The sequence below is a fragment of the Lagopus leucura genome, unplaced genomic scaffold (genome assembly GCF_019238085.1).
Source record: "Lagopus leucura isolate 7727_CA_CO unplaced genomic scaffold, USGS_WTPT01 Super-Scaffold_100157, whole genome shotgun sequence".
Taxonomy (NCBI): Eukaryota; Metazoa; Chordata; class Aves; order Galliformes; family Phasianidae; genus Lagopus; species Lagopus leucura.
In genome coordinates, this window is record NW_024962334.1 from 32,341,543 (window position 1) to 32,367,868 (window position 26,326).

The 26,326-nt window shown below is 35.3% G+C and overlaps 1 protein-coding gene across 1 annotated transcript in view; it reads left to right on the forward strand.

The window, feature by feature from the left end:
- Positions 1 to 26,326, forward strand: part of MALRD1 (MAM and LDL receptor class A domain containing 1) — a 201,983-nt gene that overhangs the window by 138,737 nt on the left and 36,920 nt on the right. Inside the window, exons 31-35 of the mRNA XM_042889341.1 lie at positions 622 to 779; positions 6,614 to 6,815; positions 18,531 to 18,806; positions 23,550 to 23,675; positions 25,888 to 25,954. Of these exons, the coding sequence (XP_042745275.1) occupies positions 622 to 779; positions 6,614 to 6,815; positions 18,531 to 18,806; positions 23,550 to 23,675; positions 25,888 to 25,954 (829 nt within the window). The remainder of the gene's footprint in view (positions 1 to 621; positions 780 to 6,613; positions 6,816 to 18,530; positions 18,807 to 23,549; positions 23,676 to 25,887; positions 25,955 to 26,326) is intronic.

The window sequence follows — 26,326 nt, forward strand, 5'->3', positions numbered from 1 at the left end:
CAAAAATTATTGCTTCAAGGGCAACAATAGAAATAGATTATTTCTTTGATAGATACTACTTATTGCAAATTATCCAAATTCTGGGTTTCATTTGACTGGTATCCAAAATCAATATTTATCTCTCTGAACTAATGCTCTCTAAGGCCTGTAAGCTTTTGTAAGTAGACTTACCAGTTCTGTGTACCAGCGCATTCCAGTATTTCATATGTTTATGCAGTTGAGGAACAGAAAGAATTGGCTGACTCTCTGAATACTATTAAAGAAGAGCTATGTAGTTTGGGACAGTAACGTTTGGAGTTCATAAACAGTACCTCCTCCTTACTGACTTTTTCAGGATCTGTGAATGAATGTCAGTGTTTGCAACATGATTTAAATTTATTACTGTGATATGAATCAAGTATCTAAGCAAGGATGAAAAGGCAAAGTGAAGTCTGCAGAATGTTATATTAATATTGAATGTAGTAAACACAAACAGGCAAACGTTTAACATCTCTAATTGAGGCTGGGTATACATGCATGTGGTAAAAGATAACAGCACCTGAGGTGGTAAATAAGATTATCCTCTAAAGCATGAAGTAGCACTGAAAAGCTTTAAGTGTTTTTAACTTTTTTTTTACTAAGGTAAAGGACAGCACTTCTTGTATGTAAACTCAACTGCGCAGGAAGAAGGAAGTAGAGCCAGGATAATCACTACCAAATTCTTCCCAGCCAGCCTTGGGGTCTGCAGAGTTCGATTCTGGTTCTGGATGTTTGCTTCTAGGCAAACAGGAGTCTTAAAGGTAAGAGAAAATCATTTCCACTAAATCATGCCATAGTAATACTTCATTAGTAGTGGTTTGAATTTCAGCATCTGAAGTGATCTCAGTCTCAGAGACTGTTAGCTGTACTTCACCTCAGCTTCACTTTCATCACACCAATACACAAAAAAATTCTGTCAACTGTAACAATAATGACTTTGTTCTAGTCTTATTTTCACTTGAAGTCCTTTTACTACCTATACAGGAATTAACATTGCCTATCTCACTATCAAAAACTATCAAAACCTTCTTTCCTGTGTACTCTGTGTACTCTTCCTACTCTAGGGAACCTACTTTAGCAGGTGGCTGGACTAGATGGTCTCCAAATGTCTCTTCCAACCCCTACGATTTTGTGAATCTGATTCTGTGATAGTTCATCGTAATTTTTTTAAAGCAGTTTTCATACAACAAGCTTGTAAATTTATTATTTGAACACAGCTTTTAAAATACTACGTCATGCCTTCAAACCTATTATTCTTCTCAGTTTACATTATTTATCCCTCCACATATTCAAACTCTGCGCATTCAGATTAAGAAAATAGAACAGCAGGTAAAGGTCAAGAGCAGTTACAGATTAAATTGAAGTAAAAAGCACACAGTGATTATCTTTTGGATCTGTTGATAATTATCCATGTAATATTTGTTTTAAGTTCAGTATGCAAGAATGTGGACAAGATTTTTTTATTTAAGGAGTTTGTAAACTGGAGCTTTTTCAATCATTGCAGAACACTTAGAATTATTAAATAAGTAGAGTTCTGTATGTGTTTAGGTGCCAGCCAAAGTCTGCTTTACTTTTTTCCTTTTTTTTGTTTCTTAAACCCCTTTCAAACAAACTAGTTAACTTTGATTAGCTTTGATTTCAGAAAAGAGATCCATTAAGAATTTTCTTAATCCAGCACACAAGTTTTCCTATCAGCAGCATTGCTTTTTTTTTTTTTTTTTTTTTTTTTGGTGTAGAAACACATTAAAATATCAAGAATAAAAAGGAACTGCAATCAGTTAAATAATAAAAAAAGGTCCAAAAGATTATACCAAAAAAAAAAAAAAGAAGGAAAGCCAAAAAGGCAACAGCCCAGTGAAGATTTTTGCTCAGGCAATGGAGGTGAAAAAAGTCAAATTGTAGTAGGAAATCTGAATATTGTGCTGGAATATAATAATGTCACTACTACAGCTGATATTACAGGCATTATCTGATATACAGCTTTCTGCAACATTCTTGTCAGATCTGTATTAAAAGACTGCAAAGAGAGAATATATGCAGAGATGAATGTTTAAAATGACTAAATCTGTAGAAAGAAATATAAAAATGAATGATGTCTCAATGTAAGTAGATGTAGTAGAGCTTCTCAAAATAATGTAAAGCAAGAAAAAATGTTATGGAAATAATTCTATTTTAACACAACAAAGGGAACATTCATTGAGATTAGAGAAAGAAGAATTAGAAGTACTTTCTCTTCTTTATTCAAAATACATATTTCAGTGACAGATTTCTATTACCATAAACTTTGTAATTTTTTACAGGGAAGCAAAAGCATAGGGTATTATTGTTATTAACTTTAAAAAGGTTACAATATTCACAAAAACTCTTCTTGCATTAAGATAGAATGAATGTTATTTTTAAAAGATCTGAGTACTAATGCTTTGGGATATCAGTCAACTAGTAGCCAACAAGATAAGAAAATAATTTCATAATGATTTACTACAAAGCATAAGATTTTCTTAGAAGTAATTGGCAACAGCCTTTGAGAGTTGATTTATTCAGCATTAAAAACAGGACTAGTCTGATATATTAATTAATATACTCTTAAAAGGAAATAATTCGAAATGTATGTGATTTTTACTGTGTAAATCCTGCAAATGTAAATTTAAAAACATACATTTTTCTTCACGTTTGGTAACTGTTTAGTTGTTTTTAATGAAACAGTAGAGACATTGCAGCATGAAATCAAGGTTATTTTAACATCTATTGTGTTCCAGTGACAATCCTACTTTTCATGTGTCAGAGAGACAGAAAGCATTCTGCTTTCATTAAACTGTGGCATGCTTTTTCTATTAGTTTATTCCAGGAGTTTATGAGTTTGTCATACAGTTGAGAATTAAATCCAATGTTAATTCCCGAAGTGATAGTATAATTCTAATATATTAGTCTTCTGCCTTGATATTTGTTGATACTAAAGGAAATGAGGTGCAATAAATTTTTGAGTAGGATGGCTCAATTTTACTAAAAATGGCTATGTTTTCATTGCTTCAAACTCATGTTTAAGGCAAGAAAAAGAAAAGAGGCACCACTTCAAGTGTTTCTCCAGAATAATAATAAATGGTGATTCTATTTTGCTAATCTGCTCACGGGCTTTAGAGAAACAATTTCATTGCTCCTGTATTTCCTATAGATCCAAGTAAGTGTACAAAGATGACTGCCAAGGAACGAAAATAGTTGGAAGACATGACCTTAAGGATATGGAGTAGAAAACTTAGCAGCTTTATTCACTGGAGTCGTTTTTTTAACTGACATGTCTCTGTTGCCTATTATATGTTGTCTTTCCCAAGATTCTCCTGCTTCCTAGGCTGGTGATTTGAGAAAGTATGGTAGGAACATGGGGAGAACACTCTCTTCAGAGTTACTTTGACTTCTTGGTTATTAGCCAATTAATTAACCTTCCAGATGGAACATAGTACCTTCCTGTATAACAACTACTAGAGTCAGGGAAAATCAGGAAGATTCTTGAAGAGTCAACGTGAGGGTATGAGACAGCCACATGAGTTCTACTGCTGATGACTAAGTAGAAAATTACAGTTTATATTTTGTGACCTTCAAAAGCATACACTTTACTTACCCTCAAAATGAGATGAATTAAGGCGTCTCAGAGAACAGAGAACATGCTGTGGAGAATTAAAACTGAGTCATGATTTTAAGCAGGGGAATGGGATTTGTGAAAGAATGCCATTCACATATGGACCACAAATGAACCAGCTGGTAGAGGCACCTTGGAGAAAGACCAAGTGGTAACTATAATAGCTTCTCTCATGCATTTGCCTTTTGAAGATTATCATGCTAAATTCTTCTTAGAATCTCCATGAAGTGTGTATTGGGATATTTTCAGTCTTCAGCTTTTAACTCCACAGTAAATGAAGTGATAGTTCTATTTTTGCTGATTCCTGTTCTTTGTGATTTAGACTGTGTATGAACTCCAGAAAGTGTGTCAGTACGAACTGGCTAGTTAGTGCAATATATGCTTACACTGAAATTAAAATGATAGTATTTACCTTACAGTTAGTTTGAGCATGCTCTCCTCAGCCTGGTAGATAGTTATTCAACAGGATTTTAACCGAAGGTGCAGACTTAGATTTACTGTTATTGTTTGGTTGGGTGGGATTCATTTTATTAGCTTTTTCCTGTTTCAAGCCTTAAATTGTTTCCACCAGGCTAGCTAGTGTGCAATTTGTATGTTGCTTTGTGGGGAGGTGTTGGAAAATCTCTAAAGGCACTAAGCATTACAGCACTCTAACTTTCGAGGGCATTGGAGAGCTTTTCTACCGTTCATGTGCTGCGTATGTTTACAGATGTACTAACTCAGCACTGCTGAGCAGAAACTGAGGATTATTCTCATTTCATTCTATGTCAGCCTTACTCAGCAATTATACTATGTGTATCCTTATGAAAAAGCAAAAGTTTTCTGTACACTAAAGAAACTCAAAAAATGCTTCAAACTTCAGAGACAAAAGTAACCTTTGTGAAGGATACACCACGACATCTTTTACTTTCTGTGGGCATAATCTGAGAGATCTATATTCCAAGCAAAAGAAACAGACACCATTTTTCTGAACTCAGTTGTAATCTCATCTGATTTACCATATATTTTAAATTACGTATTTTTTCAGAAATTTCAGCTTCAGTTTTTAAGAGACATACAGAAAAATAACCACTTTCTTGATTAAGTAGTGGATAAAGACTTGAGGAAGTGAAGTAAATGCATTCAGGAGCACTGCAGCAGAAAGTTTATTTCTCATACTCGACAGAAATTTCTAGGCTGGCTTGTGTGTACACAGCAGCCTGTATTCCATTTGAGATCAGTCTCCATGTAGACATGATACTTCTCAGTACATACAAAGACCTGCTCAAGCAGGTAGCATGCTTTGAAAAACCTCTCCTACCAACTTGATGATAAAGCAGACATAGAAACATCTGATTTTAAACTGTGAGACAGCCTTCAAACAAAGAGATTCTAGTATTGTCTTCAAAAGTGTTTGGTTCTTCCCACAAGTTGTTTGTTCATCTGTGAAACTTTTCTATTAGGTGTACCAAATGCAATATTATTATCTCAGTATTAGCCTTCAAAAAATAGAAAATGTCATTGCATGACACAGTAATAGCTAAAACCAACTAATACTGTTGTGTGTTGTAAAGATTTAGAGTAATGAGACTGTAATATTTCATGATTGGTGAAACAGTGAATGGTCCCTGTGATATACATACAGTTGTTGTAACATAGTCTTGACTTTGCCTGCAGTTAGTCTAATTGGGAGATTCAGCTTATTAAGGACTTATGACCTGATATTGTGAATGCAAATAGTTTTTTTTCCATTTTTTTAGTGGCTTAATTCAGCTATTTTTTCTCAAAATTCAGCATGCTTTTTAGCTTTTTGGAAGACTGTTGCTGGATAGTGCTGTTACACAGTCCTATAATACAACATCAAACTTGGCTATGTTAGGTACTAATTTGGATTATTGTATGATAGTACTCTTGCTTCTCCTTTCTTCCAAAACAGAAACAATGTACAATTGTTTGGTCATTACAAATATTTTGGTCAATGCAGTAACTTCTGTAAAGTATGTGGTTTGGGTTTTTATCTTGTTTGTCTCACTAAGCTGGCTGGGAAACTCAAAGATATTTAATTACACATATAATTGATATGGATTTAAGTTTATAACTTTCTTCAGTCTCAGATTTTGTGGGATTCTTTTCATGTTCCATTGTTTAAGTGGGATGCTAAAGCAGAAACATAAACCACCAGGTCAACTAATGAATAATTAGATTATAAACTTGAGAGAATTATAGTGTTCAAAGTGTGAAGAGGAGAGGATAATAATTAAAATGTTCTGTCTCTTAAAGAAATAATTATCAGCTGGAATGGTTGGAATATGCTGACTTTCACTGCTCTAACTCTTTTTCATTATATCTGACCCTGGTTTAAATTGTTTGAGGATTTTGAACACCTGAATGAGAAATGCAATCTACACAATTTCCAGAAGCCTGTGCATGACATTAATCCACCAAGTGTTTACCTGTGAATTCACTTGTCATTCCTATTTCTTTCAGTAATTTTCTTTATTTTATATTTGTTGTTGCTAAATATGTTTAGGTTAACTTACCATGAAACATAGTATAAATTAATTGTACCAAACTAGAGGCTTTAAAGCTGAATACTGAGCTGATCATCTATGTCTCCAAAATCTTCACCTAGTCTATCAATTTTAAGAAGTGCATATTTTAGAAATGAAAGGGTAGCTCTTGAACATTCTTAGTCTTTTTTTCAGTGTTTAGATGAAATTTGGGTTAGGTCTTTAGTCCTTAGCTTCTATATGATGAGACAGTCTGTAGGTTTTTCAAGTAGCAATTCTCTTAGCAATTCTTTTTTTTTTTTTTTTTTTTTTTTTTTCAGAGTAGCTTTTTACTTGCAGCTGAGTTAGAATGAGCAAAAGTATTTAATAACTTTTGTATCTCACCAAGAAAGCTATATTACTGTGGCCAGACATATTCCTCTGTCTCTTCTCCAGCACTGAATCAATTACATCTCTTGGACTTCTTGGTCAACAGGTATACTCAGTTGAAGAACATGGAATGGATATTCTTATGTGGTCTTCTAGCAAAAATGAAGAAAACAAATGGATGTATGCAAATGTGGTCCTTTCCAGTAATGCTCCTTTCAGAGTTGCCTTTGAATTTGAGGTGGGGCAGAGTGAACCCACGGAATTTGCTCTTGATGACATTTCTTTCACCCTAGAGTGTGTGGATGGAGGTATGTTATTACAGAAATATTTACAATACTGTTATATTTTTAGGCTGAAGAGGAAAACTGTCATTGCATATTGCATTGAACATCTCAAATAGTATGATCTGGCTTCTGCCACACAAACTAACTGAATCGAACTCTGTAAAGAAAATCAGTTGAATTCTAATACCTTATGAAGCCATATGTATTCTGTAAGAAAGTCAATTATTTCCTTAGCAAATTAAATGCCACATATGATAAATTATTAAAATGTATTAATAATTAATAATATTAAAATATTAAAATTTATGTGCAAATAGAGATTCTAATAAGAATGTAAACCATTCCTAATCTAAGATTTCTCTATAAATCTTTATTCATAAGGATTCATAAGGATAAGGCCACAAAAGATTGTGGCTAAACAAATTCCAATGCAGACGTTATAAAAATATTCTTGAATAGCTAGAAATCTATACTGCTCTTATTGTTCAGACTGTGTATTGAGTTAGTTGTGAATCTATTCAGTGCACTGCTTTGTTAATTTTGATGATTAAGCAGCTCCTTGAAGAACTAACCCCACAGAGATTAAAACAAGAAGTGAAATATATATTCAAGTAGGTGGCATTTACTTAGATCTCAATCTGAAAAAAAAATTTGATTTTCCAACCAGTAGGCTAGCTAAGGAAAATACTGTTTTGGAATGTATTATAATGAACTGCAACCATGTACATAAACAAGTGCTCGTCATGTTAATACCCTTTTCAAATTGTACCTTAAGATATATTTAGTCATTTACATGTGTAATATAGCAAAGTAGAAATTTTGAAATAGTATATTTTGAGTACTTGGGATTAACAAGCCCTTGGCTTCTATTTCAACAGTGTATATAAATCAAATTTCTATTTTTTATGGATCTTTGCTTATTTATTATGAACAAGTATGTATTCCTACCCCAGGCAACGTTACAGGACTGGGGTAGAGTGGCTGGAAGACTGTGTAGAGGAAACAGACCTTGGGCTCGGCTGAACATCAGTTGATGGTGTGCCCAGGTGGACAAGAAAGCCAATAGCATCCTGGCTTGTATCAGAAATGGTGTTGCTAGCAGGAGCAGGGAAGTAATTCTACCTCTGTAATCAGCACTGGTGAGGCTGCACCTCAAGTACTGTGTTCAGTTTTGGGCCTCTCACTTGCAAGCATGACATCAGGGCCCTGTAGCATATCCAGAGAAGGGCAACAAAGCTGGTGAGGGGTCTGGAGCACTTATGAGAGCCTTGTGAGAGCAGCTGAGGGAGCTGGAGAGGAGGAGGTTCAGGGGAGACCTTATTGTTCTCTGTAACTACCTGAAGGGAGGTTGTAGTGAGCTGGGATTCGGCTTCTCTCGCATCCCTAGTGATAGGACTAGAGGGAGTGGTCTCAAGCTGTGCCAGAGGAGATTCAGACTGGATGTTAGGAAATAATACTTTTCAGAAAGAGAGGTCAAGTGCTGGAATGGGCTGCCCAGGGAGCTGGTGGAGTTACCAACACTGGAGTTGTTCGAGGAACGTTTGGACATTGTGTTTGAGGCACATGGTTTAGTGAGAACTGTTGGTGATAGGGAATGGTTGGACCAGATGATCTTATGGATCTTTTCCAACCTTAGTAATTCTGTGATTCTATGATTCAGATAAAGGAATAAGCATTTAATGATAACTAGAAAAATATAATTTGCAAAACATTGATTGAAGAATGATTTTGTCATGTTTTTTTGTTCTTATCACATTACATCTCTTTTGCATACTATGCTGAAAATCATCTTCCACTCCTTTCAGTTCAAAGCCTTCTATCCTTACATCATTTTGTCTATACCTCTGTATGTAACCTGTAGCTTACATTACATATCCCATACATTCTCCTAATGCTTCCACAATTCCAAATACTATTATTTCAGCTCCTCACTCAGCCTGTCTTGCTGACAGGCTGACTTTCAGACATCCTAATTCCACGTTCCTCACACGTTCTCTACCTCTGCCAACCAGTCCACAGCTATGCATGCACCCTGACAATTCTGCCAGTTCCTCCTACTATCCATTTGTCCAGCCTCCTCCAGTGTTAGTCACTTTTTCTGTTGCACCAGCTGTGTATTTCTACATTTCTAAGAAAATCAAAGGCAATCTCCTGATGAGTTTGTGACTTGATGTATCGTCTCCTCCACAGATCAGAAATAATATCTAGATATTACTTACTTGTGTTTTGACTTTTTGTTTCTCTAGCAGTTTCGTATTGCTTTATGAAAAGTCCTATCCTAGTCTGTACCCTAGGGTGGGTGCACCCAGTCTGTCCTTGCAAAGAGGCAAAAGAACTTCAGAAAAACTGCATAATTAAATAAACCTTAGTTACTTCGGAAGAAGAGCTGAACTCTGACACTTTAATCAAGTGCCTAACAAAATGTAGCTGCTCTGGACAAAATGCTATTTTTCACTGATAACTTAAAAATTGAGACAGTGAAATTTGAAAATATTACCTACAAATAGTATGAAATCAGTGCTGCATAAAGAGAAAGTTCAGTATACCGTTCTTGCAGATATTTGAGCAAGAATATTTTGCTTTAACAGAATTGGTGGGTACGTTTATCTACTACACTGCCAGAACTGCTTTGATTTTTGTTCCTCATGTTTATTCAGAGACTTAGTTCAGAGAAAAGTGTGTATACCTGCAGTACAGGTTTTCTGTAATGTTCTTTCTTTCAGGAGGTAACTTTGCTCCTGAATATTTTTTCCTTTCACTGCATTATTATTTTTCAGCTGTTCTTTAATTACTTTGGGTTTCCTGAGGCAACATGTTCTAAACAGAAGCAATCACAATTTATCTGGTTGGGAGCTCTAAGCAATAAAGCATTACCAGCAGCTCTAATTCAGCTGAGATTTTTATTTGTTTTTAAGTAGTCAACCCTCATTAGACAGGCAGGACAGTTTCTTCACATTCAAGAATATTTCTGAATGTTTGAACAAAGAGTGATCAAACTAGTCCCTGGCTTACTACAGAAGTAACTTCTAGCTGATGCTCATGCATGGAGGAAGCTGCAGTGCCAGCTGCCAGTGGCACAAAATCTAACCTGGTTCAGAATTAACTGCTAAATGAAAGGTAGTCTTACCAAGTTTCAAAGACCATTCTTTTTTTCTGATATAGTGTGTGAAGTTTTTATATTTCCCAACAGTACTCTACTCCAGAGATCATCCAAGCAAAAATTATTTTTGCTTATGGAGATTGTATATTGGTAGAAGGTATGCCTCATGGTGATCATCACTGATTTCTGCTGCAACCTGTCATGTGGTGAAGTTCTCCACTAACCCTGTTAGCCCCTCCTTAACATCTCTCTGTGAACTTTCACTTCTAAATAGTACTGCTTGAAGTAAGCAAACACAAATAGGATACATTGCCTCTGTGTCATCTGATCATGGCAGAATTGCACAAAACTCTGTGTTGTTTCTCTACAGTTGATCTACTCCTGCAGATGATCTTTCCTACTTTCCAGAGGAGTTAATATTGCAAAGAAGTTCCATGATAAAGGAAGTGACAAAAATCACAACATTTAGTACAGTTACACTTAGAATTTCAGATTAACCATGGCGAGAAAAAGATCCATCTTGTATAACGTGCCTCCAGTAGTGCTCATTTGTGGATGCCTGGGAGAGCAGTGAGCATTCATTCCCATGATGCGTTCCCCACTGCCAGCCATTTCTGACTGTTTTCCCAAGCCACATGTAGGTTCAGCATAGTGATTCACTGCTTTTTTACCCTTGAAAATTGAATTTCCCATTTTAATACCAGCAAACTTTTTAGTACAAACAAAATATATTCCGATGCTTGTGTGAATCTAAGTTTATCTTCACAAGCAGAATAGCTGTTCAGTGTTTTCTCTTATAGGCCTTGAAAACTATAAAAGCAGTATTTAAGTATTGATGATTCACTCTTCTGTCTCTTAGAATTTCTTCAAGACTTCTCTATATTGTAGTTTCAGGTGTCACAGAAGATGTGTGTCTGGCAGACCTAGTCCTGAAGTTCCTTCAGAACAAAAATAATTTCCACTGACCTCCTAAGAAAAGCAGAATTAGGCATTGCCTAATATCTGTGTTTACCCAAAAGAGTAAAGAGGAGAGGATCCCAAAGGGCAGGAACAGCAGAGTGTTTTCTTATTTCAAGCTGAAAGGAAATGGACTTTACCACAGACATCTTTTTAACAGAAACCGTCTCAGATGAGTGTTCATAACAAAAACACAGCAGAATGCAGATTGCTCCTAAGAGTTCTTCATTAAACGTAGTAAAGGACTGTGGCACTTTATGTAGATCTAATTTCACTGGGTCTTATAAGAAAGGCCCATAATTCATACCTTTATCTAACAGCCTGAAAAGTTTTGCTGAAGGTTCTACATGTGTGCGTTGTGTGTGATGTGATAGATTCTGCCAAAGGCTTAAAGGGATTTTATGATCTGTCTCTGAAATTGAACATCCCCAAGTGTGAACATGAGACATTCTGGAATGGTTAAGTGCTTGAACTGCACATAGTACAACATCAGATCATGGGGAAAAGCTCTGTAGAGGACATTTAACTGAATTCTCTAAGTTGCAGAGCCAAGAGAATCATTGTTAGCTTGTCTGCTCATGCTTGTAGTTAAGCAGGTTGAGAGCTCAGGGATTCTCCCTTCTCAAGGGTGAGATATGACTCAGGGGAAGTATGCCTCTATAAACAAAGGAGGGGAAGAGGGAAGCAAGGAAGTGATAGAGGGCTTGGGGGTGTTTGTAAATAGTTTCTCTAGTTAGTCTCTCCCTGAAACAAATCAGAATGTCTTATATATCCCCTTTGCTTGGCAGAGATAGGACATTTCTGCATTTATAAAGAAAAGAAATTATGACTCAGAGTTTAACACCTCAGGGAGATTCTTCAGCCTGATTCAGTATCTTTCAGTGCACTTATCTGGCAGTGAAGCCACAAGTTTTGCTGATTTCACAGGAAGGGAAACAGGGAATACTTCTAATATGAGATAGAGTGCATAAACTAGCATAATTAGCGTCAAATGTTGAATGGAGTTATATTGTGCATAAATAAATATAATATATTGGCTTAAAACTTTTTATTTCTCTCTGCCTTTCAGTGTTTCTCTGCACAGAATATTGAAATCTTCTGATTCAAACTAGATGCCTTTTGGGAAATAAAAGTCTTTGGATTTATTAATAGTGTATGAGAATTGTCTCATTAATTATGAGTCTCCCAAACCATCTGTTTACACCAAACAACAACAACAAAAAAAAGGGCTTCAATCACAGAGATGACGCTTTACCTTGCTTACTTTGTTCATAAAGCTCAATGTATTTTCTAAGTGGGATAGAGAAATAATTTTGGGAAAAAAAATAATCATTGCACTACATTGGAGAGAAGAAAATCCTCAGAATCTTTGTTAGGTAAGACTTAGCTTTCTCTTCAACAAGATTTAACCACAAGCTGAGATTTATCTAATTAGGTAGAGCTTACCAGGATGCTCCTCTCAGATGATGCTAAATTTGGACCTGTACAAATTACCTTTCATTATAAGTTAAGCTGAGAAATAAAAGAGTTAGCATGGCATTGTGTTATCAACCCATCTATGATTCTGAATCTATGATTCTGAATCTGTCCTGATTCCTGATTCTCTTTTCTCTGCACTAAATCTTTTACCTTTTCTTTTTGTCTTTATACAAGCTTTGATGTTACATTTTATTTTCTAGCAGAAGCTTTACTGGCACAAATAAACACTCACAGATAACCTGTAGTAGTATTTGAGTAAGTTCAGTGCAATGAATTTTTTAAACAAGGTTATTTCCCTGTAGACCCTGAATGAGCTGATTTTATGCTCTGATCCAATGTGCACTGAAGTGAAAGCAAAGATTACCACTGATTTCTACTTCATTAATGCACTGGATTGGACCTGTAATTAATTTATACTCTCATCTAATGGAAACTATTGGAGGAGTTTATTTTTGACTCTTCTAGCTATGCTTAATATGTCCCCAGTTTTTTTTAGATTTAGTAGGTAAATTACTTATGCAAATGTATCAGACAGGTTGTTAGTTCTCAAGTGTCTGATGCAGGCCCATTAAAATCAATAAGTCTTTCAATTTACCTAAATGGACTTTAAAGCAAAGTCTGATACAACGGAACTAATGCTGCATAATAGCATGTGGTAACATTATTTCATGCTTTCTGGTGTTGATTTTAATGCCATTGGCTAACTAGTCTTAATTAGAATTCACTGTCATAGATGGTGCATAAATATTTACGGAGACCTACCTGCACTAGAGATCTTGGCATCTGAACAAGGCAGGCAGAAAAGAAATGCATGGCATGGAGATCTTGTTTCATGTAAGATAAGCATTCTTGTTTGTCTCTGACTGTACTAATAACTATGATGTACAAATATTTGTATTATATTATCCTTTGAGTAATAGAGCCTACACTATCTCCAGTGGCTGGACTCATATGGCATGCGGTAAAACCTGGCATGCTGTCAGGAAACAGGCTCAATGCTGTGTGCCCAGTCACACAACATGGACCACAAAAAGAACTGTGTAACAGAGCATCTGCACACAGAAAATCTTCATCTGCATACAGAAAGTTGGTAAAACATTTCATTGTTTTTAATAAATCCACATTCCACAAATATATAACTGTGTTGCAGACCATGAGCACTTCACTCATTAAAGACTTTTCACACGATATAGGCTCCTTATTTCTAAATCGTCAGTTCCTGAACTTGATGTAGTATAACAGATGTTTCGGTGATTAACACATTGAAATAAAAACATCTGTAAAATCACCCATTTTATCTGATAACAATGAAAGACGGGAATATGCAGCTGTAGTTATTACATTTCATGAAGCAGTACATACAAAATTTGGTATGAGATTTTTAGTTTTTATATCCATCTCAGTGTACTGGGCTTGCATGGCAAGGTTTCATTAGAGGGGAGCAGCATGGGTTGTCTTTGTAAGCAGAGCCCAAAAGCTGCCCTGTGTCAGATAAGAGCCAAAGCTCCAGAAGTGTCTAACTACTGCCAGATCTAAGCCAAGAGCAATCCTGTTTGTGCCTCTAGGAGTGCAGATTTAACAAAGGGAAAAACTGCTGCACAAAGAAGCTGGAGAGAGGATTGAATAACTGAGAACATCCTTGCAGGTACCAAGGTCAGTGCAGAAAGAGGGTAGGAGCTGCTCCAGGTGCAGTGCAGAAGTTCCCTAAAGCCTGGGAGAGGCCCATGGAGGAGCAGGCACCACAAGAAGCAGATCTCCAAGTGCAGCCATGGAGGAGCCCACAGAGCAGCAGAGGATGTGTCTGAAGGAGGTTCAGGACAGCCTCTGTAGGAGCAGCCTCAGGCTGGAGCTGCAGCCTGTGGGGAGCAGCTGACAGTGTGGCAGGAGGGTTGGGGGAGTGTCTGCCTGTGGTGCAGTGCTGGAGCAGTGCCTGAAGAGATGCAGACTATGGGAAGCCCACATAGGATCGGTACAGGAAAGACAGGATTGCATAGGAGGGACCCCACATGGAGCAGGGGCAGAGAGTTCACAACAGAGTAGCAGAGACAAAGTGTTATGGACTGGTTGCAGCCCCATTACACATTTCTTCTGCCCCTTGTAGTGAGAAGGTAGAAGACAGTGGATAAGAGGAAGGTGTTAGTGTTAGTTTGCTTATATTTTTTTCAGTGCTCTGTTCTCTTGGTGTCAGACAATAAATTATATTAGTCTCCCTGAATCTGTTTTGCCCGTGACAGCAATTGGTGTGTGATCTTCCTGTCATTATCTCAGCCTGTGAGCCCTTTTACATTGTATTTTCTCCCTCAGTTTCTTTGAGGAAGGGGAGTGAGAGAATGCTGTGTTGGATTTGAGTTAGTTATCAGTAAGAAACCACCACGCACAGCTACCCATTTTCTCTTCAAAGTGCAAGGATGCTGGTAGAGTGGTATCTCTTTGTCTGCTGTTTACACAAACCTCATCACATATATCTGTAGAGTGGGTATACTATTCAAACACGTACAGAAGTTTAAAGTTAGATTTTAAGGCTGAGAAAGGTGAGTACACCCTTGTGCAGCTCATGACCATGGAAGATATTTCTTACATTACCATCAGCTCATTTTTCCTTGCAACCACACTGCAATGTCAACATTGTAACGTTTTAGTTTAGTTCTCCCTAGTGAACAAGGAAACAGAATAAATACTGCCACTGTTAAGAATGAAATATGCCAGCAGTACATATGCAATGATGAGCCTAATATATATAGTTACATAGCAGCTTTAAATGTAACTAATTAGTTTTGCATTAATGATATGTTGCTTGTGATTTCTTTTCAGTTTGTTAATGATTTTTTTAGATTTGCATATTCCAGTTAGTCAGTTTTAACAGATATATATAAATCAATGTTTTATAAATTTTCAAACTTTTTTTAGCAGACGGTTAATTTATAATTAAGAAGAAAAATTATATCCTGCTTTATGTAAAGAAACTAGATTGAAATGAGGAGTAGATTTTGCAGATCATGGAAATTACAATCATTTAAGAAATGTCATCCAGTGTATAGTCTTTGTATTGCATCTGAAACCAAGCAGATATTGAATTTAAATATTTAAATGTGAGTTATTATGCAAGATGATATTCTTAAGGCCTTTGACATATGTTTCCAAATTATTTATTGTCCTGATCTAAATTCAGGGTTTTGCTTTGGGTTTTTCTTAATGTACTGAAAACATAAAACAGAGTTAACAAGACCTTCAGTTAGCCTTCCTCTTCAATTAATCTCTGTCACAAATTGGAGATGTCTTCACTGCTCTTGGTGAATTCCATACACTCTAAAATAATTTGTATGCAAGTCAGGAAGAACTTGTTTCTATGCGTTATTTTCTAACAACAATTGAAAATCATTGTAGAAAAAAAATAATCCCTGATTTATTAAAGCACCCAAGTATTTGCTTAATTACTGAATTTAAAATAGGATCATGTGCATGCATAAGCACTTTCTGAGATTGGAACCATAAGGCTAAAACAATCAGTGCTACAAAGCCTGAAGACAATTTAGCATGCAAGACTCATAGCAGTGCGTTTATGTATTATTGAATTAAAAATAGATTTCAAATTTTATTGCAGAACAAAATCAGGCAACTATTTACTAGCAAATGTATCATTAATACATTAGATACAGGGGGCGAGGGGAATGAAAGTGAGGTAAAAATCTTCACAAATATGCTACAAATGCTATTTTTCCCACATCAAGTGACTATAGGAAAGACAAATGTAGTAACAGTGTAGTTGCAATTTTAATTGCAATTTCCTAAGAAATTATGTGTGGTTAATTTCCACTGTATAGACAAATCGAAACTATGCTGTATAACTGCAGAAGTGCATCCCTGAGTAGAACTGACTGCAGGATAAGTCATTTTCACAACTTAAGTACCTTGTAGGAGTTACAAGGAAAAGGGGTCGTAATAACAGAAGGAAAACAATGTTATCTAATTTAATAACTTATTTTTTTCAAGAGCAAAATAAAATCGTAAAAGGATTCATTTTTAATAAAGATTGGCTCTATATTTAATACTGCAAGTTTTCGTCAATACGGAAATAAATACCTTCTCCCAGTGACTTTCTGTATGTTTTCCTGATATCATGGCAGAGTCATGGCCTTATATACAAATTTTGAAGTAGAATAAATGAAAGTGAGAATAATGCGTTTATAGCAATATATCACGCAAACGAAATCCTTTCAATCCCTTTTAAAATTATATGTTTTTAGTAGATTTGTGATTTAATTCTGAATACTAACAAGCCAAAAAAAAAAAAGAAGTATATACTAGGTTATTATTTTTACTGTGTCGAAATCCATTATTGTTTTTTGTGGAGATTATAAACAATATATGGAATACATCTTTTTTTGACAGCATGAAAATATTTAACATCACTAATAATATAAATGATGTCAGGAATATTATTTTGCATAAGGCTTACACTTATGATTATCTGACTTGAAGTCAGTCAACATGAAGGTCAAAGATTGCTAAGGTAGTAAGGGTCAAGGATAGACAGGGTTTGAGCTCTTCTTCCTTGTAACTGTTTTGCGAGTGACCAGATCATAAACTAATATTATGTATACATTTTGTCTGAATGTAGTAGTAGTTTTTCTTTGAACCAAATACTATTAATATTTGTGATATAGGTATTATAAAAACAGCCACAATCAGACTCTGATGCCCAGTGCATTGAAAATAGCAAAGTAATGCAAAAATCCATGTATTCCATTACAGTGTGCCATGCCTTCATGAAGATTTAACATTTGACTTCTGAAGTTAGGGAGTAATGCTTGCACTATCTCTGAAGGCATTCTAAAACCCACCATGAACTGTTTTACTTGATCTGCTCTGCTTCAGGCTGCCAATAGGAAAACTATCACCTTTTGCAGATGTGGTAACACTAGATGGTCCTTCCTGTCTGCAACAATCACAATATGAATTATTTTCTTTATCTGTCTGATGTAAATGGACCTAGAAAATGATTAAATGCAGAAGTGAAATCACATAGATTTTTCTTTTCTCTGCACATCAATTTGCAAGACTCCTTAACTTTGCTCCCCTGGGGGACACTGGTGGTGTGAAGAACATTGTATTAGCGCAACCAGCTTCTTAAAATTCAGCTTTCATAAGTAGTTCTGATGTTTCTGTTAGTAAAATTCAGTTGCAGTAGTTTTGATAAGAAAAAATGGAAGCTTAAATGTCTCCAATTAATTTGTGTAAATGACCACAGAGTTCTTTTCCGGTATATTTTCCAGAAAAACAAAAGGAAGGGAGGCAGGGAGGGAATATTTCTTCTTCAGTCAAGTGTCATTATTATTGTTGTTGTTACTGTTGTCTTCTTTTTAGATGTAGTCTGGAAAATTTGATCTATTTTTTATTATTATTTAACTATCTAATAAGTCAAACTAAGCTACAGAATCAGAGTGATAATAAACTATGTTGCATTGCCTCCTACGGTACTGAAAAACTTTTATTGTTTTATGAGGGTTCAGACCTTACTGTAGACAATAGCTTTGTGGGAAATATGTTTCTTGTTGATCTACACTTATGTAGTCTTTGAAAAGTTTTTTGTCTCTTCAGTATACAAGTAGAGAAAGACCTTGACAGCTGTCAAGATATTTCAAAATGTTTTCTGATATAGAAACATAGAATCACAGAATGGCCTGGGTTGGAAAGGACCTCAATGATCTTCTAGTTTCAACCCCCCTGCTAAGTGCAGGGTCACCAACCACCAGACCAGGCTGCCCAGAGCCACATCCAACCTGGCTTTGAAAGCCTCCAGGGATGGGGCATCCACAACCTCCCTGGGCAACCTGTTCCAGTGCGTCACCACCCTTTGTGTGAGTAAAAGATAAGTTTCCCTAACACTTTGGTATTAACCTTTCTATATGGACATAACACAGACAATAACAGGATGAAAACAAATACTGGATTTGAGCTTTAGAAGGAACAGCAAGAATATACAGCAGTTAATATGGTATAGCAAAGTGTTTTTTATTTATGTACTCTACTTTCGAGCTGTGCTTTTATACTTATTATTTTACTTTAAAAAAGCACATATTAAAAATCAATGTCTTGCCCAGTAGCACCTGTGTTCCTCTCAGATGTAGTATAGATGGTTACTGGAAAAAATATATATATATTTCCTTCTGATCTTTCACTTTTTCACTTTTTTTTTCTTGTAGGACCAGCTTCACCACGGCCTCCAACTTGCAGTAGTGACCAGTTCCCATGCGCATATGTGCAGCAGTGTTTGCCTCTCAATGCAAAATGTGATGGGGCTGAAGACTGCTTGGATGGAAGTGATGAAATTAATTGTCCCACAATGACCCCTAGCACTATGCCTTCAAACTCCTGCAAACCAACAGAATTCCTGTGTCCTTCCAAAGGCTGCATCCCAGCTCTCCTAAAATGTGATGGTGTACCTGACTGCCCGCTTAATGAAGATGAAGTTGGATGCCGTAAGTTAATTTCATTGCACTTGTTAAAGCCACGCTAACTTTCTTTCCCAAAACAGTGACATGAAAAAGAGTAACATAATGAAGAGTAGCAAAGAATTCAGCATTCTCTAGTCAAGTCAAGACATTGTACTGCCTGTAATGTGTTACCTGGAGAGACATTCTACATTTGCAAGTAATTTTGTTTATGCTTTTCTGTTCCCTGGTTATTGACTTTACAAATGCTTGAAAAGGTTTGCTTTGTATTTCTGTTAATAATTAGAAGAATTTCTGCTTTTATTTCCATAGATCATACAGACAATTTTTCCCTAAACTTTTCATTCTGCAAAAGTTTTTAACATTTTATTTTTCATCCTGATCAGAAAAAAATATATCTGTTTCCAGTAGGCTAGAAATTATAGTTCTTCAATCATTTGGATCAAAACTAGGGAATGTACAAGTAGGCCAGCACGCAAGAAATTTCTTTAAAAAGATGTTTTTATATAAACTGGCAAAGACTTTGCAGCCTATCTGTACATGAGGTTCTGTTGGTGGAAGATGCAGTTTTGTGAGAGGCCTTAAAGTTTGCTTTCCTCCAAAACATGTGAAAATTCTATTTCCTCCAAGATCAAAAACACCTCACTTCATTAATCTTCATTTAATCCTGCCTTTTCAATCCTTCCTCAACTGGAGAGTTCTGTTGTATCACAGTACATGTACGTCCCAGTGCCAGACCACAGTAGCTAATGAGTGCTTCTAAACAACTGAGATATCATTTCATTGCTTTGACTTCTAAGCAAAGCGCAGAGAATGAGGGGAAATTAAGTCCTGGTCTTCTCAAAGAACAAACATTTTCCATAGCTATGGTATACTGAGGAATTGTGAGTGAGGTGGGAACTCATTCATATCTGTAATCATATTGGTACTCCAAAATTCAGTTTTGGTTATACAAACATGTAAGTTTTGACAGTATGAGACGAGAATGCAAAAGGAGCAACATATTTCATATTTTTTTCCTATGAAGGTACTGTTTGCAGGGCAAAGCAGAATGTAAGTGGTTAGTGGTGGTTTGGAAGGAAAGCAGTGAAAAGATGATTACTGTCACTCACTCAGTCTTCCCACCAAAATTTGTACATTATGAGAGCACAGCATTTCATCTCTAGCTGTCTACTTTTAACTTGTGAAATGCCATGCATGTTTGTCAGTGGGGAAAAATGAGAGTGGAAAAGGAAATATCTAACAGTTTTTGTTTAGTTTATTGAAATATTTGCATAATCTGTAAAATCAGTGATTCCTTTGCTATTAACTTCAGCCTATGTCCACTATTGTAATAACAGATTGGGAGATTTTCTGCAGATTTTTGAGAAACCTGAAATTCTTTTTTTTTTTTTTTCTAAGCAGTTATGAACAGAGAATAGTATTTTAATCAGCAGTCTGTGAGTTTTTGTTGTCTTAGTGTTCTTGCTAATTTTTAAAAATATGCATTTAGCAATTACTGGCACCTTCCACTGTGTATGAGCCATGTCCTTTAGCAATTTCATTCATGTAAGTGTAAAAATAAATGGCCAAAAATATTCTGGCAAGTGAATTCAGGAATGCATCAGATAAATTTATCTCTACATGCTGCAGAAATTACGTATAAAACCCCAAAGAAGACCAGGGCAAAGAAAAGCAAACAAAAAATGCATTAGTCAGTTCTCTACTACCACTATCTCTACCACAGAACTGCTTTGCTGCATAGTTTGTGCAGGCAGAATTTCCCATGGAGTTCATTCAGCAGTTAAGTTGTATGGTACTTTTTTTAATGTATATAGTATGTACTATTCTGGTGGATTTTTTTGCTAATTAATTTTAATGAAAATATTCCTGGAATTGTTTTCCAGTTATGTTCTACTTGGGCATCCCTCTTGCCACTGTTGTGATGAATAGTACTTTAGCTCACCTACTTAATCTATTTTTTAAGTTAGTTTATCATAGTGGTAAGGGTATAAAATAAACATATTAACATCAGTGGTGTTTGTATTTGTTTTTTTTTTTTTTACTAGATGCAGCAGCATTTGACTCAAGTGCTAATAGCAAGGAACAACTATTTTCCAGTTCTCTGTAATGGTCCTATGTAGTTATATATCTGCTGTGGTTATAGTAAATTTTAATTACCTTGTAGATATTAAATTATATAACTTCAAGTGGGCTGTGATACTTTTATTCTTACAAGAATTTTAATTTGAACATAGAAAATGAAATATAGGTGAAAAACTGATGTTTTGACTTTAATATCTTTGCTGTTATTACTGTCTGTCTTCAATATTTATATCCCAAGGACACTTGAAGACCCCTCACAAAGTTAAAGAGTAACTGGTGTGGGAAGCTTGAGGTTATTTTCAACTATCTTAACAGTAAGCAATATTAGATGCCAGATCTGTGCAAAGTATTTAACAGTCAGATTAATTGCTATGAAGGTTCCCTCTGTCAGTACATAAAAATCTCAGTGCCATAAATTTGCTCAGAGTAAAGGAACACTTCAAAACCACAAAAGTTATAAATGAACTAAAAATAATTAACATTTTTCTATCTTGTCTTCAAGCCTAAGTCCAGCAGCGAGTCCAGAACTAGGGGAAATAATAACAAAATGTCAAAAATAAGATGCATACTTTCTTACCACAACCCTCACTGTGAGTTAAAATTCAGGAACTGAATCTGTTTTAGTTGTAGTATATTTGACAAACTATAAACAGTACTTTATATCCACATTTGAGATGTCTCTTGAGTACAGGCGTACAAGGTCTAAAGAACATATGAAGAGTTACTAAGTTTAAAAATATGTTTTATGTCAAATTTATAACTTTGTTTCTCTTGAAGTTCTCATCTGAACAAACAATTATTTTTACAGGCTGGATATCTGTGTGCAAATGAGCACTTACCAAACTAGTCCAATTACCATTGGAACATCATGCCCCAAATTGCAAATGTCCAGGATTTGGATCTGTTACACACAAGTATGAGATTGTTATTTGGTTATGAAAGTGCAACAGAGGGCATGGGACTGTCAGTTATTTTCTGGCTAGCTTACAAAATCCTGAGATAGATGGTAGGTTATGCTACAAGTGTGGGTCATGGGAAGCACCACAGGACTGGAGTGATGCTGTAATCTGTTATTTTTCATTCTTGCCAAGACCTGTTTGGCCGGACTGAGTGGTAAAGGGAATGAGAGCATATAGAGCAAAGACATTGTTATAGAACAGAATCTAGATTCTTTGCATAACAGGAGGAAGTGGAAAAATGTATGTCTATGACTGAGTGACAAAGTATGAATTCCATTTATTAAGAATGAAGTATTTGCTGTTGTACAAGTGAGAGCTTCAATTTGGTCCAATGCGGTAAGAAGAGATTGTTGTTGTTCTTGCTTTTATCTTGCTCTTCTCTGTAGTGACTTCTCCAGTCATAGAAGAGTACTGTGATCATTTAAAATCAGTCAGAACTTAAAATGTCTCAGAAAGATTAATTAAATTTTGAAGCAAAGTAACAGTCTTCTCCAGATTTTTCTTCAGAATTTAACATATGTTAGTGCATGTAACTAGAATGTTTGATCCCACAAACCTTTACTTACATGAGCAATTTCATAATTATTTATGAGTGTCAAAAATGGCAAGAGCTGAAAGGATTTGACCCAATTGCTGCTGTATAAAATTGAGCTGCACCATTTTAAGTGTACATATTTTTGTGATATACATAAGGTGGAGATTTACATTTTATCTAGGAGTGGGACTGATATAGCTTTTAGCAGCTTGGCTATCGTACCTGGGATGTTCACTGCTGTGTGCATTGGCTCTTGAACCCATGAGCAGGAAAGAAGTATGAAATATAGATGTGGCACTGGGATATTTTAAATTTTTCTAGATTCTTTTTCTGGTTCTACTCCAGTTTTTTATGAATACATCTAACTTATCAGAAATCAGAATTTCCTCTGATTTGCATTCGTATTGAGAGAGTTCAGCTCATACTAACTAAACAAAAACCTTTAAATATAATAGTTGAAAGCAGTGTAAGAGAGCACTGTGTTAGATAAAATGATGCTTTCTTCTATAGAAGGATGTAGGACCACTGCATATTTCATGTATATGAGTGATGCAGTAATAATCCTGTACTCAGAACCTTATGGCTTACGTGATTCCATCAAGATTCTCCCCTCATAATTCTTCTGAAAAAAACTTAGAAAAGACAATTAAATCCCCAGGAATTAAAAAGGTGTGAAAGTTCAGATATTTCAGTACAGCTTTCCTCCACGTTTTCTTCACTAAATGTCTGTTAGTATTTGGTTCCTCACAATAAAAGGAAGCTATACTATGTCAACTTTTTATTTTTTATTTAAATTTTTTTTTTTTCCTAGGTTATGCCTGGGATTTGAATGTGTTGTGTGGTAGTTTCTTATGGGTTTTCATTGCTTTTTCAACTTACTCTGATAATGGTTTAAGCAAACATGCCCATGATTACTTCAGAAATATAACATGGGAAAATCTAGCTTCTGTAACATCTGTGTACTGTGTTTGTTTACCTATTTGTCCACTAAATAGCAAAGTTTTGTGACTTTGAAGATGAAAGCTTGTAAAGGTCACATGGATCCAAGTTTATAAACTAAAATACAAATAAAGTTTTCTGCTAGTTTTTTTTTTTTTTTTTTTTTTTGGTTTGGTGTTGTTTTTTTTTTTTTTAAACAGTGATAAAAGGAAATACAGCTGACAATAATTGTCATGTTACTTTTCCTTTCAGCCCTTACAGAGTGTTTCCACGGTTCTTTGCTATGTATGTCAACAAATCAATGCATAGCAGTCTCCCAGCGTTGTAATGGCATTGCAGACTGCATTGACTTCAGCCTTGATGAGTCCAGCTGTTCAGGTACTTAGTTTTCTATTAAAGTGTCTTTTTGCAACACTAAAATACAGTGGTTTATTAATGAAACTAGAGTCAGCCCACATACTAGACTGAATTCACTCTGTTAATCAGATTATATTGGGTGTGAATTTGCATTATGAAAGTGTCACTCAGAAAAATAGGGAGGGAAAAGATGGAAAATAACGTGCTTAGTTAACATGTACACAAGGGACTTTCATGTAGGTATGAAATTATGTTTGTTGTTTTTTTTGTTTTTGTTTTATTCCTCTGTAATATGCTACTGGGACACTTGATTTTAGCCATTTGAATAGAAAGATCAGCACTTCTGAGTTTCTGGAACAAAATTTGTCTGGAAACGTGTTCATTGTGTCTTTGCTAACATTAAAAATTAACAATTTCACAATGCAGATAAAATATATACCCAATAAATTTGATTGAGAATACATTTTCAATGAAGAATATTTTCTATTAAAAGGTATATATTGAGAAATTATAGGAATGTAGAAAAATATAGAACCCAAACTAGAAATAATTTATTTCTATGTAAATCCTCCACTATTTTTTTCAGAGAGCAGATCCTTTAAGTGATTGTCTTTCCACTCTTCTTAAAACTGCAAGTGTCTACATTGAATAGCACTATATTTCTTTATGTCCGCAAATAATTTTATGTGGCATACTCCAAAAGTTAAAGAACTACACCTAGTTTACTTTATTATCTTTGTTTTTTTAAAGCATAAATATCATATGAAAACATAGAAGAATATTCACAGCTGTGTTATGATTACACATTGTTATAGTATTTGAGAATAACAAGTGAAAATAAAACTTGACAGTCATGCATCAAATAAGAAAATATATTTGCATCTTACTAGTTATTATTTAAAATATAAGAGATTCATTTCTGATTTTTAGTTTTTCTCAGAGTGGTGGGGTAAAACTAATCTTAAGTAAAATTAAATTTCTTAAATTGGAAATCCATGAGAAGGCGTGTCAAAAGCAATGAAACAATGTATGACTGATATATCCCTGCATTTAAACACTTTACTCTTCGCAAAACCAGTGTTGTTAGTTAATCTCAGTAGGCAGCTCAGCTTCACACAGCTGCCCACTCATCTCCCACCACAGGACTGGGAAAAGAATAGGGCAGACAAAACTGAGGAAGTTCATGGGTTAAGAAAAAAATTAACAACAGTAAATAAATAAATGGACAGCTAAATATATCATAGAATCATGGAATGACTTGAATTGGAAGGGACCTAAAGGATCATCAAGCTCCAGTCCCCCAGCCACCAGCAGAGCCACCAACCTCCATTCCTAATACTAGACCAGGCTGCAAGTGAAATAAAAGCAAGTGTTGCAAAAGGAACCATCAACCATCAGCTGACTGATGCTCATCCAATTCCTGAGAAATAGCAACCCCTGGAAAACAGCCCCCCAGTTTTATTACTGAACATGACGTTTATAGGGTATGGAACATCTCTCTGGTTAATACAGGTCAGTTAGATCTTGACTGCTTTCCTTCCTAGTTTCTTGCCTGCTCCCATGCTCCTCACCTGGAGGGGCAGAGGATGAAACAGAAACCTTGATGTTGTGTAAACATTGTTCAGCATCATTTAAAATTTCAGTATGTTATCAAAGTGGATTTGATCACAACTCTGAAGCATGGCACCATAAGGGTAGCTATGAAGAAAGTTAAATCCACGTCCAGTAAATTCTATGAGTCTGTGATTCTATGTGTTACAATTCTAGGCATCGTGAATTAGAAAGTTGATACATGAAAAAGTATTTGTTCTTTTGTCACCACTGCATTTAAGCTAACAAGAAAATAATGATAATGCCAATAATAAAGTAGACGTAAATACTATGAAAATATAAGTTCAAAGTTCTTGGCTCTCTCTATATTAATAGTTTTGTTAAAATATCTAGTAATTGACAGAAGTTTCCTTTCTGGAATCACATGTAACTCTCAATTTGAGACTAGTTAGAAGCCTGTTCAATTTCTCTTGAAGTGCTAGAGATTCCATTGATTTCAGTGTATTTGTATTTTATACTTTTATCGTCAAGTTTAAAGGAAAAGTTTTCAGAAATACTTAGCACCCAAAATGTTAAATGTGAATATTCTGCCATTCTGAAAATCAGACAGTGACAAATATAATAATTTTGAAGGCATGGAGAGGGTGGATTTGAATTATAATTTCTACTTTTTTGTTTGTAGTTTGTCCTGAAGAATACTGCAAAAATGGAGGAACCTGCATCATCAAAGATGATGTTCCTTTATGTCAGTAAGTTTCACTGGGGAATGGGACTGTTGAAAGACAAGTCTTTGTCTATATTATTTCTTACATTTGCTGAGTAATACAACATTGAAAAGAATAATATTTACTAGAGAGAATTTTCTGTAACTTTCATCTATATATGACACAGCCTGTTTGCCTGGTACCTTACATTTTGTCTCATGTTTCACATCAACATTTAACAGCGCTTAACATGCTTCTGTGAAGATTGCATGCCTCACATGAGGAGAACATATTCTCATCTTGCCTGAATTTGTGATTTATTCTTGTATAAAGTTTTTTTTTTTTGCATATATTTGCATATCATTGACAAAGATTTATACTTGCTAAAAAAAATGAATACAATCCTGCTGTGGAATA